Genomic DNA, 13653 nt, shown 5'->3' with positions numbered 1-13653 from the left:
ACAGCTTAATTGGAGTCCACCTGCAGTAAATTCAGTTGATTGGACATGATTTGGAAATATAATAACTGTCTATATAAGGTCCCACAGTTGACTGTGCATGTCAGAGCACAAACACCAAGCATGAAGTCAAAAGAACTGTCTGTAGACCTGCGAGACAGGATTGTCTTGAGGCACAAATCTGAGGAAGGATACAGAAAAAATCCTGCTGCTTTGAAGGTCCCAATGAGCACAGTGGCCTCCATTATTCGTAAATGGAAGACGTTTGGAACCACCAGGACTCTTCCTAGAGCTGGCCGGCCTTCTAAACTGAGCGATCGGGGAAGAAGGGCCTTAGTCAGGGAGGTGACCAAGGCCCCGATGGTCACTCTGTCAGAGCTCCAGCGTTCCTCTGTGGAGAGAGGAGAGCCTTCCAGAAGGACAACCATCTCTGCAGCAATCCACCAATCAGGCCTGTATGGTAGAGTGGCCAGACGAAAGCCACTCCTTAGTAAAAGGAACATGGCAGCCCGTCTGGAATTTGCCAAAAAACACCTGAATGACTCTCAGACCATGAGAAACAAAATTCTCTGGTCTGATGAGACAAAGATTGAACTCTTTGGTGTGAATGCCAGGCGCCATGTTTGGAGGAAACCAGGCACTGCTCATCACCAGGCCAATACCATCCCTACAGTGAAGCATGGTGGTGGCAGCATCATGCTGTGGGGATGTTTTTCAGCAGCAGGAACTGGCAGACTAGTCAGGATAGAAGGAAAAATGAATGCAGCAATATATAGAGATATCCTGGATGAAAACCTGCTTCAGAGCGCTCTTGACCTCAGTAGACTGGTCATGTACCTTGACCATATAGACAGTAGATATTAGCACACAGCCAAGATCTCAAAAGATTGGCTTCAGAACCACTCCGTGAATGTCCTGGAGTGGCCCAGCCAGAGTCCAGACTTGAATCCGATCGAACATCTCTGGAGAGATCTGAAAATGGCTGTGCACAGACGTCTACTTACACTTTGCTCCTGCCTCTGCATCTTGGTGATAGACATGTGTATTGCCACCTCACCACAATGTGACAGTAAGAAATTAAGTCACTGGTTTGTCATTGGCATGATGTGAGAAATAGCAAAATACATGACAAAAATGCTGATAATCCACTCTATAAATGATATTGATTTTGAATGACTGTACAAGGAAGTGTTTTATTCCTGTCTTGTTCTGTGTAGTTTATTTTGGTGACTCTGTTTCTGAAGTAATTTCCTGTTAAACACATCTTTTCCACATCTTATATTCACTTTCAATTACATCAGGGGTCTCAAACACATGGCCCGTGGGCCAAATATGGCCCGCAGGACACTAGTTTGAGGCCCCCGCCTTGATATGAAAGTTTAATGTTAGTGCGGCCCGCGCAAGTTTGATATGGATGCTGTATGGTATCATGTACCCAGAAAAAATTATTACGTTTGATTCATGTTCATGTTAAAGGTTAAATAACTGTTAATAGTTATCCTCCCTAGCATGTGTCTCAAGACCCTGCAGTTGCACAATATGTTGTAAATAAAGAGTATAAATGTGACTATAGTCGTGTTTTGTCATGTCTACAGGGCTCTAATAATGCTTTGTTCATTTTAATCTGAAAAAAATCATTTGTCTACCCACCAACTATATGTGGTTTCTTAAGTTTTTATTATTTGCCGTTTTATTATTATATTTATTTATTACTGATTGATTGATTTTCTTTATTCTTGATTTGTTTATTTATTTTTCATATTATTTTGTGCAGAAAAATAAAAATTAAGATATTTGAGAACAGTGGAATGTTTTATCAGAGCTTTTATTGTAGAAAATCGGAACCAAAGCACTGAAAAAGTTTGTATATTTTTCTGTTTTTAATGAATGCGGTTTTTTTGGGGGGGTTTTTTGGAAAACCTGATGCGGCCCAGCCTTGCCCAGACCCTAGCTCCAGTGGCCCCCAGGTAAATTGAGTTTGAGACCCCTGAATTAATATGATCCTACCTGGCTTTCAGAAGCTTTTATTGAAAAAGATGAAAACAACATCAAGACACACACACACACACACACACACACACACTTAAAGTCCCAGCAGAGTTCGTGCTTCCTGACTCTGAGCTTGTAGACTCTCACTAGCGTAACGCTGCAGCAGCTCCATCTTCTTTCTTCTCACTAGCGCCTCCTCCACCTAACGGACACAAACATTTGGTTGGAGCTGTGGCAAGGTGGATGCATCTCACAATAAAAAGGTGTGTGTGAGACCTCTTTCTGCGAGGGGACCGGCACGTGTGCGAAGAACGCGACTCCACCTTCCTCTTCGTCCATCTCCTCCGCCTGCCACCCATCCTCATCGGGCTGCACGGACACAAAAACAAACATGTGACGCACAGGAAAAAAAGAAAAGAGTCACCTTGGGTCACCTCTTCGTTGTGGACAGTGTAGATGCTCTCCTCTTCTTCCTCTTGATGTTTGTCTCCTGGAAGGTGACAGTCTGCTCTCCACTTCTGCACTGCTTCCGTCACAGCTGCACACATACATTTTGGACTTGAACCACACGGCAGGAGCTTCAGGGGTGAAGAGGAACACCAACCTTGTTTCTCGTACTGCATTTCCAGTGGAAGCAGGACGCCATCATCTTCGTCTCTGTAGCCGTAATACTCGGCGTCCACATCCTTCATCAGCTCCCCTCTTGTCTTGCGGAGATCCGGAGCGGCTGAGAACGATACGGTGGGTGAGAATTGACGACAACAAGCGCAGCACGTGATCTTGAATTCGGAAGCAAACCAAAGTACATACGGTCCTTCTCAAACAGCTCTCGGACACCTGGCAAATCCCTGGCTGCTCCGAAATATTTATAGCCGCGATTCCCGGGAACCTCCCTCCCTTCGTGGTCCAACATCCTGGGCCCGAAGCGCTGACGCACACAAAAACAGCTCACATCGTGGATCATCGGTACACTTATGATGCCAACTCACAACATAGTCGGATCCTCCAAGCTCTCGAATCCGAAATTCCCAGTGACCTTTTTCTCTCAGAAGCTTGTTGATCTCGTCGTTCAGATCCCGAATCTTGAACTCACCCAGACCAGCTGAAAGGAAGACAGGCAGGCGGTGTCAAAGAGAAAGGACTGTTTCAAATAACGCACCGATCATGAGACCTGAATTTGGATATCTGCCGATACTGATATTAGCTGTCTTTTCCATTTCTGCTGTTTTGTTTTTTTATTGTCCAACTATTTCAACTTTCTTCTTATAATATAATGACTTTATTCCTGCTACATTACAACTTTTGCTCCAACCTAATTTTTCAAAAATGGCAACAGCAAAAATGGAAAAGAGATTTTGACTTTTTGACTTATTCTTGTGACTTATTGATGACTCTCATTGACATATTCTCATTTTATAATAATGTCAAAATATTATAGGAATAAAGTTATACATTACAGGGCTCTACATTAAAAACCAAAATGACTTGCCCATAGGGAATCCTTAAGGTGAGAACTACTTGCCCGAACTTGCCCCATGTAAAATGAAAAGACTGCCATAATGATATCATGTAATTTTTTGTGGCATCACATGAGAATCTCAAATAAATAAAATAATAAAATAAATAATACTGTAGCGTTGCGCGTGTGTTGTATTCCGGGCTGCAGTTTCATGCATGGACGCTGGGGGGCAGTCATGTTCAGCTCGCGGTCTTGGAGCGGGCGTTTTGGGACCAAAGAAGAGGAACGAGAGGGAAAAAAGGAGAAGTTCGGTTGCCGTGCGCCCAGCTAGTTAGTTAAGTCTGCGACAGGCCAGTAAGTTGTTTTTCATGCTGCCTTGGAAATAAAAACCATGCAACGATAGAGATTAATCACTTTTTGCTGTTTCCTTCAGAATTAGACGATGTTGGCAGCGACGCCATGATGGATGTTTTCGTAGTCAAACGATCGCTGATTGGTTGATCGCGAACAACGGGTGTGGGTAAAACGCGGACTGTGGATTACGGACCGCGGTCTAAATAAACGATTCTGATTGGTCCACTGCAAGGATTGCTTTGCAAATTACCACCAGAATTACGCAGTCCGTGTTTTACCAACACCCAACAAGAACCGCTTTAAAAAAAACTCAGTATGGCATGCCAAAGTGCACTTGCCGACGGGAATATCACTGATTAGATTTACTTGCCCCAATTTTGTTTTAACTTGCCCCGGGCCATCGGTACATCGTTATTGTCGAGCCCTGCATTAATACTATTATTAGACATTACATAAATAAAACAAGCAAAAATAGGAGAAAAAGTGCCAAGAGTGAAGTTGATATCAATAATAGGCTTCAGCACCCCCGCAACCCTCGTGAGGATAAGCAATAGAAAATGAATGAATGAGTTCTTCTCCTATTTTCTGTGGAAGTGGTAACTTTTTGGCTTCTTATTTTGTCTTCCGCCAACCTCGGCCATCTCTGTGTGGAGTTTGCATGTGCGTGGGTTTTCTCCGGGTACTCCAGTTTCCTCCCACATTCCAAAAAACATGCTAGGTTAATTAGCGACTCCAAATTGTCCATAGGTATGAATGTGAGTGTGAATGGTTGTTTGTCTATATGTGTCCTGTGATTGGCTGGCCACCAATGCAGGGTGTACCAGCACAGCCGCAACGACTGGGATAGGTTCCACCATACCCACAACCCTAGAATAGGCCCTGTTTAAATCACAGACATGATTCATAGATTGGAAGTCTCCACAGGTGAGATGGGAAATTGCCGCTACACGAATTAAACCCCATTCCGAGTTTTGACTCACCATTTTGAATCTGAGACACTTTTTTGGAGATCTCACTGATGATCTGGAAAACACACACATTATGAGCACACATCAACACAAGCGAGTGGTGTGTTTGCACTGACAGAACCAACCTGTCTCCTCCATTTTTCAGCCTTAGGAAGATCACTGCACTCAGACGCCAGGAAGGGTCTCCTCTCCTGCAAGTAAAGGCGATTAGCAAACATGTTTTTGTCTTCAACCATCCACCCTGTAGCCCCACAAGAAATAAACATAAAAGTACAACATCACATCTGACCTTGACTTTTCCCTCCTCCAGCTGAGCCTGGCGGAAACGGGCCAAGGCGGTCCTGCGGCAGAGACGAAACACGGCATTACATGTTGCATCAACCTGTCACACTCTTGATCATCTCTGACTGATGTGTGTGTGTGTGTGTGTGTGTGTGTTCAAACTAATCGCGGCTTTCAGTACTCACATGGCTTTTTCAGCATTTCGCGCCTGTGGAAACACACAAGAGATGTTAATGTGTAATGGCGCATAACGTATGCAAGCATTACAGGCTGTGGGTTATGGTTGCTGTCAGCCAATGATAGCAATTTGGCAAAGTTTAGCTATGTAGTGAAAAATGAAAGAATGCAACTTTTCCACTTTGATATTTTGTCACTTTATTTCAATAATACTTATCTTCCTGCTTTGTGATATATCGATAAAAATATGACATTTTCCCCCATAATATTACCAATTTAGAGTCATAAAATTCTGACTTTTCTCATTGAGTTACAACTTATTTTATTCACTCATAAACCTACATAAACATATTCATAAAATTACAGCTGTTTTTTTTTAATTTTCCAACCATGTCATTCATTCATTTTCTACCGCTTATCCTCACGAGGGTAGCGGGGGTGCTGGAGCCTATCCCAGCTGTCTTCGGGCAAGAGGCGGGGTACACCCTGGACTGGTGGCCAGCCAATCACAGGGCACATAAAGACAAACAACCATTCACACTCACATTCATACCTATGGACAATTTGGAGTCGCTAATTAACCTAGCATGTTTTTGGAATGTGGGAGGAAACCGGAGTACACGGAGAAAACCCACGCATGAACGGGGAGAACATGGAAAGTCCACACAGAGATGGCCGAGGGTGGAATTGAACCCTCCAACGATGTCAATTTTCCTATTTTTTACCTTCTCGCAATTTTATGACTTTATTCCAAATTCACAAACCGCATCGTTTAACACGACAATACAACAGTCTAACAAAAATAGTAAATGATAATAAAAGCATAATAGGTCCCCCTTAAACCACTGTTGCTAACATTCGCTAGCCGGATACATTGTAATAAACACTTTTTTCCACTGAAAGCTTCGTTAGCTAGCTAGGAATAATGAGCTCTGTATACAAATATGTTGTTAGCGCTATGTAGCAGGTTTGCTGTGTTCGGAATGGATTTAAATTGAATGTGAAGAATCTCCTCTGCTCACCATCGCTGCGAAGGACTTTCAGACCTCAATAATCCAGAGTAGAAATAATGAGATACAGTGCGTTATAAACACGCCGCCGACAGCAAAGACGACACTTCCGTGCTAGCAACTTCTCCACTTCCTGTTTCACTTGCCGCCTTAAGAATAAACGACTGCCCCCTACTGGAAGGAACTATAATGCAAGAGGTATTTTCCGTTGTAATGTAAAAATCAAGACGTGAATCAGAAAGTTATAATATGAATATAGATAGATAGATAGATAGATAGATAGATAGATAGATAGATAGATAGATAGATAGATAGATAGATAGATAGATAGATAGATAGATAGATAGATAGATAGATAGATAGATAGATAGATAGATAGATAGAAATTAAATAAATAGAATAAATAATAATTTAAAGTATTGGTTGTGCGTGTGGGCAGGTAGAGGGGCTTATTTGGCATTCAGCAGTCTGATGGCCAGGGGGAATCTTTATTGGAATCTTAACAACTAAATGACATTTTTACAGTCAGTGAAAAGTACAAAAATATTCGTTTTTTTCAAAAAAAATTTGTGTCATTCGACCATGATGGGAAGCAACCAACCACTAAGCTGAGGCCTCAGCGGTGCACTCACTGGCCAGGTGACCCGACTTGTCACAGTTGGAGCAGTTACGCTCCGATGTGTTGCAGTGCATGGCCACGTGTCCAATCTCACCACATCTGTAACCCACACAGCAGTCACACAGGATGTACGATCAGCTGTACGGACAGAAAAGGTCCGACGGCCGCCCCCACCTGTAACATTTGACCTTGTCGCACAGCTTCTGGATGTGTCCAAAGCCGCTGCATGAGTAGCACTTCTGCTCATAAGCGTGGCTACAGTCGCGTGCCATGTGACCTGCCTCGCCGCAGTTGTAGCACAGCTGCTCGCGCTCCTTCTTCGGCTTCTTGCAGTCTCTGGAGATGTGACCACACCTGCCGCAGTTGTAACAGGCTGCAGGGACGACATGGAGGCACAAACTCTAATCCAGGGGTCTCAAACTCAATTTACTTGGGGGCCACTGGAGCTCGGGTCTGGGTGAGACTGGGCAGCATCAGGTTTTCAAAAAAACAACAAAAAAAAGCATTTATTAAAAAAAAAAATTTTTTTTAAACTTTGCTTTGGTTCCAATTTTTTTTTTTCCAAGAAAAGCTCTGATAAAACATTCCACTGTTCTCAAATATCTTACTTTTTATTTTTCTTCACAAAATAAGCTGAAAAATAAACAAATTAAGAATAAAGAAAATCAATCAGTAATAAATATATAAATATAATAATAATAATACAACGGCAAATAATAAAAATTTAAGAAACCACATATAGTTGGTGGGTAGTCAAATTATTTTTTCAGATTAAAATGAACAAAGCATTATTAGAGCCCTGTAGACATGACAAAACACGACTATAGTCACATTTATACTCTTTTTATTTACAACTTATTGCGCAACTGCAGGGTCTTGAGACACATGCTAACTCGCAAACTAGAGAGCTAGCGACCTAAACGGTAGCCTTCAAGTTATTTCCTTATAGCCAAAAACTTACCACTTCCACACGGATAGGGAGGATAACTATTAACAGTTATTTAACCTTTAACTCTTCGAGACGCTCCCCTCTGGCAGGAGGCTGCGGTCCATCAGGACCAAAACATCACGCCACAAGAACAGTTTCTTCCCGTCTGCTGTCAGCCTCATCAACAAGGCCCGGAACCCCACCTGACACCCCACCTCTGGCTCATCCTGCCACTTTGACACTTTCACTATATGCGTTACATTAACGCCCAGTTTGGACTTAGGAAAAACAATCAGACTGCACTTCCGGAATAACAAACAAAAAACAGACTGTGTACATATATTTATACTGTTATTGTGTATATTTTGTATTTTTCATTCTTTTTTAATGTGTCTGCACCTACTATACCAAAACAAATTCCTAGTATGTGTTTGATCATAACTGGCAATAAACCTTTTCTGATTCTGATGAACATTAATCAACCGTAATAATTTTTTCTGGGTACATGATACCATACAGCATCCATATCAAACTTGCGCGGGCCGCACTAACATTAAACTTTCATATCAAGGCGGGGCCTCAAACTAGTGTCCTGTGGGCCACATTTGGCCCGCGGGCCGCGTGTTTGAGACCCCTGCTCTAATCTGATTTGTCCCACAACACCTTGCTTCATTATACCCAAGATAGTTAGCGCTGTGTATGTGATGGATAACAATCCACGTGTGTGTCCTAACCGTCCTCTGTCCTCTCACAGTCTCTGGCCAAGTGTCCTGGTTCCCCGCAGCAATAGCAGCAGACATCTGAAAAAGATGAAGCATCAAATGGCGGTACAAAGACAGGACAGGAGGTCACGTAGACGTCACCTTTGCCTCTGCTGCGACCTTTTCCTCGAACTCGGCTGGTGTTGGGACAGTTTTTGACTCTGTGTCCGCTGCAACCGCACCCGAAACACTCCGTGTTACTCATGGCCACCCCTGGCGCTGGACGCACTCAGCAGAAGCCCTCGTCCGCTCATCAGAGACATTAAAGGTAAGACTCTGTGACATCATAAATGATGAACACATACAAAGACTTTTCCAATCATTATCACTTTCATTATGAATGCTTTTTAAATGAACCAATCAATAACCAAGTTTATTTCTACTTTGAAATGGACGCTAGTTTTACTCACTTCACATCCTCACATCAAAACAGAGAGAAGAAATAGGATCAGACCCTCAAAGATGAGACATTTGTTTGTTTTTTACTGTCAATCTTCAGTAAAGACACTACCCTTACCTGCTTGCTGCTTGTTGTGTCGTTCGCATGCAGAGATTTGACCTTTTCTGTGTACAGCACATTGGCTCTTTGTTTTTGTATTTTATAAAATATATTTTCATTGAGGATTTAAATGTTTAAACGTTTGATATCATGTATTTTTTACATTAATTCATTTTACACAGTACACGGCATTTGGTAATAAATGAAAACCAAAAAAATCTGAGGAACCACTTGAGAGCTGAAAGAGTCGGTTCTTTTTGGTGAGTCGAGCCTAAATAAAAGAAAAGACGGAATTTCTATCCCTAATTTATGGAAGCCCGTTCGAAAAAAAGTTATCACAATGATAAATCGAAATTAGGAGATACGAAAGTCAAAATTCAAAATTACGAGATAAAAAGTCAAAATTATGAGATAAAAAGGTCCAAAGGATGAGAACTGGGCATGTGCCACAGGTGCCGCCTCCTTCATTTGGCTAAAATGGCGACACAATAGTATCCTACTGAACAAGAATACGACCGTGGACAATTCATTATACATGTAGCAAACGTCGAACATTAACAAAACACATAGTATAGAACATAGTGTCACAATTGTGACGCCGTTTTTGCCAAGTGAAGAAGGCGGCACCTGTGGCACATGCGCAGTTTGTATCTCATTGTGTGTTACCATTGGGATAGCGTATTTTTCAGTGGCGGAAACGGACTTCCATGCTAATTTGCTCCATGAGTGAATGAATGACAGGAGAGTCAAAGCGGAGGCACCCCGAAGGCAAAGTGCTTAGTTTTTGTTTAGTGTATAACGGGTGTTTGTTTTTTTTCTTCGCTATTCGATCTGCACACGGCCATAGTGACAGGCACGCGCACCAACACGAGCATTGCTGCATTCAGGTGCTCTTGTAAAAATGACGTTACCATTTATTGTAACGGTAACAATGATAGCCTAATAATTAATTATTTTAGTGTATAAAGAGTGCAGTTCACTTTTAAACTTTAGTATTTAAACATGAAGAGACTCGAAGGTGTTCTTCCTGGTTCCTAGGTCCAAAGGTGAGGCTCCACGCCGAACAAAAGTCACCTTCCAGGAGCCTCAAGGATAAGCTGCATGTGCTGGAAGTTGATGATTTGTTTGGAACAGGTGACATGTTGGTGGGTGGTTTCAGGTAGACTGATTAACTTGTGAAAGCTGACAAAGGTCACACCTGTGAGCCATTGAGCTCTATGAAAGAAAACGGGAGGACACCGTGAACAGTGAACATACCAGGTGAGCTCACAAACAGGAAGTTCACACAACCGTATACTTTCAGTTTTAATGTCCGCAAATGTTTAGAAGTATGATACAGGTAATATGTAAATGTTCTCTTCATATAATTTATCTTCTTGCTGCTGCATCAGTCAGCCACCATGTTGAGAAGAACCTTCAGGCGGTGTTGCAGGTTGCATCGCTTCCTGTCCTCGCCGCCCCCTGAGCTCCTGACACTACATTTCCCAGCAGGCAACGGGGGAAGAAAGCCCGGGACCCAGCAAAAAGTGGGGCACATGAACTCTGCTCAGATCCAGCACATCTTAAAGGTGAGACGTAAGGATGATTTCATGTTCCATTGTGTCAGTTTTGTCTTGTGTTGCCAGGCCAACGAGTACAGCCACATCCTCCCCCGGGGCCCCGCCTCCCACGGTGTCCTTAGTTTCCACAGTAACATGTTGTCATCTAATCACCCCGGCGAGGACTATCGAAGCAGCGCTACCTTCCTGACGGATGGCGGGGGCGTGCTGTTTGGTGTTTTCGATGGCCACGGGGGACCCGCCTGTGCCCAGGCGGTCAGCCAGAGGCTCTTCTATTACATCACCGTGGCAACGCTGCCGCTGAAGACGCTGGCGGAACTGGAGCGGGCGGTGGAGGAGGAGCGGGCTGTGCCACCATTGCTGGAGTGGCTGAAACACCGCCGAGACCACCGCTGCCCAGATGGAGGAGCCACCTCCTTTCATAGCCTTCGCACATACTGGCAGGAGAGGCTGGACGAGGACCCGGAGGACGCCGAGGAGGTAAGCGCCACACAGTCTGGACCACCACACCCCAACTCATATAGAGGAGCCTTCTATGAATGGTTGCAGGATGTCAGCAGATTGAGTTCAGCGCTGGTCAGCGCTTTCCGACGCCTTGACTACGACCTGTCGGTGGAGGCTCAGGTGCACATGTCCATGTCTTCTCACAGGTCCTTACTCCGCCCTCACCATCACTCAAAATCCTATAGGTCACAACCTTGTCTCTCCATCCTCAGAAGGCCGTCTCTCTCGGGGGACACATCTCTGTCTTGTCCCCTTCGTGTGGCGCTGTCTGGGTGCACGGCTTGCGTCGCACATGTGTCCAAAGGCGTCCTCCACGTGGCCAACCTGGGGGACAGCCGGGCTGTGCTTGGCGTCCAGGAAGCGGACGGACACTGGTCTGCTGTTAGTCTCACAAACGACCACAACGCACAGAACCCGGATGAGGTCCAAAGGATTCTGAGGGAACACCCGTGGTCGGAGCGGAGGACAGTGGTCCGCCACGAGCGCTTGCTGGGTCTGCTGCTTCCTTTCAGGGCCTTTGGCGACATCCGCTTCAAATGGAGCGCAGAAACGCTGAGTCGACTTTATGAAACGCGTCCGGATGTCCTTTCTGTGGTTGGCGAGGGGGCCCGAACGCCGCCGGCGCACTATTTGACCCCGCCTTACCTGAGTGCAGAACCAGAGGTCACACAGCACCACATCACTCCCTCTGATAAATTTGTGGTGCTGGCAAGCGATGGACTGTGGGAGCTGATGCATCGACAGACGGTGGTCCAGCTGGTTGGCCAACACCTCAAAGGTCAGTGTGCAGCAAAGGATTGTGGGTGCGTTTTCTTTTTGCTGAAACCTCCTGTCTTTGCCGCTGCTCAGGCCTTCAGCAGCAGAGACCCATAACCCCCACCGCCGGCATGACGCTAGCCGATCTGCAGCGGCTCCTTCTGGAGAGGAAGGGGCGGGTCCAGTCGGTGCTGGAGGACCAAAATGCTGCAACTCATCTGCTCCGTCACGCTCTGGGCGATGACGGCTACGGAGCAGTGGCATCAAACCGACTCATAAAGATGCTGAGTCTGCCGGTAGAGCTCGCCAGGAGATACCGCGATGACATCACTATCACAGTCATCTACCTGAACGAGCCAGACATTTGACCAGCCCCTTCAATGAAGGGGACATGCAAACTGGGCTGGCATAGGGGAGCAGAATATGTGCAACACAGAACTGAAAACCTTTACGCCCCAACCGCACCAGAGGGTGTAGCCCTATTGGAGGTTAACTCTTAATAATAATACATTTTATTTAAAAGCGCCTTTCAGGACACCCAAGGTCGCTGTACAGGAGATAAAAACACCAATATAAAATACAAGATAAAAGACAACAAACAATAAATAAGAGCATACAATAAATCGGGAGAGGGGGGACCATGTGAAGCTGTTAAAGGGAATAGGCAAGTTTGAACAGATGAGTTTTGAGTTTAGATTTGAAGATGGGAAGGGTGTTACGGAGAGTTACGGAGGTCTGGTGGCAAAGAGTTCCAGAGTTGGGGAGCAGAGCTTTCAGCCGCCATAGTGCTAAGACGTACAGAGGGTACAGTGAGATGGAGGGACGCGGAAGATCTGAGGGAACGGGATGGCTTAAGAATGTGGATGAGGTCAGAGAGGTAAGGGGGGGCAAGGTTATGGATGGACTTGTAGGTGTACAGAAGGATTTTGTAGTTGATTCTTTGTGTCACGGGGAGCCAGTGGAGTTGCTGCAGGATGGGGGTGATGTGGTGGAATGAGGGGGTCCTGGTGATGATCCGGGCAGCAGAGGTCTGAACCAGTTGAAGTTTATGGAGGGATTTGTGAGGGAGGTCGAAGAGGAGAGCGTTACAATAGTCGATGCGGGAAGTGACGAGGATGGTGGTGGTGTGGGGGGGGGGGGAGGGGCGTAGATTAATGGAGCGCAGATGGAAGTAAGCCGACCTGGTGACGTTATTGATGTGGGATTGGAAAGATAGTGTGCTGTTGAGGATGACACCCAGACTCTTGACCTGAGGGGAGGGGGAGACTAAGGAGCTGTCGATGGAGAGAGAGAGAAGGAGTCAACTTTAGATAGGGTGGATTTGGTGCCAATGAGTACGAATTCAGTTTTATTGCTATTAAGTTTCAGAAAGTTGGAGGTGAACCATGATTTTATTTCAGAGAGACAGGAAGTGAGGGAGGGGGGTGGGAGTGTAGAGTTAGGTTTGGAAGTGAGGTAGAGCTGGGTGTCATCCGCGAAGCAGTGAAAGTCAATGTTAAATTTACGGAAGGGGCCCCAGGGCTCTGTCCACACCTGTGGTGACTGGGGAGGGGTCGGAGGAGAAAGACTTAAGCTGAATGAACTGAGTGTGGTCTGTGAGATAAGAGTGGAACCAGTGGAGGGGTGTGTGGGTGATGCCAATTTCGGAGAGTCTACTGAGGAAGATGGGGTGTGAGATGGTGTCAAAGGCCGCACTCAGGTCAAGGAGGATGAGAATAGAAAGTGAACCGGTGTCAGCTGCAGTGAGGAGATCGTTAGTGATTTTGATGAGTGCAGTTTCGGTGCTGTGAC

The 13653-nt window shown here is 45.1% G+C and overlaps 3 protein-coding genes across 6 annotated transcripts; 1 reads left to right on the top strand and 2 right to left on the bottom strand.

The window, feature by feature from the left end:
- Nucleotides 1–1886: 1886 nt before the first annotated feature.
- isy1 (ISY1 spliceosome associated protein) lies at nucleotides 1887–6353 on the bottom strand. Its single transcript, XM_058055610.2, has 11 exons — nucleotides 6249–6353; nucleotides 5235–5257; nucleotides 5057–5108; nucleotides 4893–4958; nucleotides 4780–4822; nucleotides 2976–3088; nucleotides 2797–2914; nucleotides 2591–2713; nucleotides 2421–2524; nucleotides 2263–2355; nucleotides 1887–2188 (listed from the first exon to the last, which is right to left on the bottom strand). Exons 1-11 carry the CDS (start codon nucleotides 6249–6251, stop codon nucleotides 2081–2083), a joined length of 846 nt encoding a protein of 281 aa, XP_057911593.1. The 5' UTR covers nucleotides 6252–6353; the 3' UTR covers nucleotides 1887–2080.
- A 486-nt stretch (nucleotides 6354–6839) lies between these two features.
- On the bottom strand, nucleotides 6840–9000 carry cnbpb (CCHC-type zinc finger, nucleic acid binding protein b). Of its 3 annotated transcripts, none has more exons than XM_078798456.1 (4): nucleotides 8518–9000; nucleotides 7439–7444; nucleotides 7030–7228; nucleotides 6840–6954 (listed from the first exon to the last, which is right to left on the bottom strand). In XM_078798456.1, exons 1-4 carry the CDS (start codon nucleotides 8747–8749, stop codon nucleotides 6840–6842), a joined length of 552 nt encoding a protein of 183 aa, XP_078654582.1. In that variant the 5' UTR covers nucleotides 8750–9000. The 3 variants fall into 3 exon arrangements, with proteins under 3 accessions (XP_078654582.1, XP_078654583.1, XP_078654581.1); XM_078798457.1 differs by lacking the exon at nucleotides 7439–7444 and having other exon boundaries at nucleotides 8518–8583; nucleotides 8647–9000; XM_078798455.1 differs by lacking the exon at nucleotides 7439–7444.
- A 724-nt stretch (nucleotides 9001–9724) lies between these two features.
- On the top strand, nucleotides 9725–12960 carry LOC131106492 (pyruvate dehydrogenase [acetyl-transferring]-phosphatase 1, mitochondrial-like). Of its 2 annotated transcripts, XM_078798434.1 has the most exons (5): nucleotides 9725–10303; nucleotides 10435–10611; nucleotides 10669–11252; nucleotides 11319–11884; nucleotides 11956–12960. In XM_078798434.1, the coding sequence occupies exons 2-5, from the start codon at nucleotides 10444–10446 to the stop codon at nucleotides 12228–12230; spliced, it is 1593 nt and encodes a 530-aa protein (XP_078654560.1). In that variant the 5' UTR covers nucleotides 9725–10303; nucleotides 10435–10443; the 3' UTR covers nucleotides 12231–12960. The 2 variants fall into 2 exon arrangements, with proteins under 2 accessions (XP_078654560.1, XP_078654559.1); XM_078798433.1 differs by having other exon boundaries at nucleotides 10435–11252.
- Nucleotides 12961–13653: the final 693 nt, after the last annotated feature.

Source organism: Doryrhamphus excisus, linkage group LG18, assembly GCF_037039965.1.
Source record: "Doryrhamphus excisus strain RoL-2023G ecotype Guam linkage group LG18, RoL_Dexc_Guam_v1.1, whole genome shotgun sequence".
Classification (NCBI taxonomy): domain Eukaryota; kingdom Metazoa; phylum Chordata; class Actinopteri; order Syngnathiformes; family Syngnathidae; genus Doryrhamphus; species Doryrhamphus excisus.
This window is presented reverse-complemented; position numbering and strand designations above follow the sequence as displayed.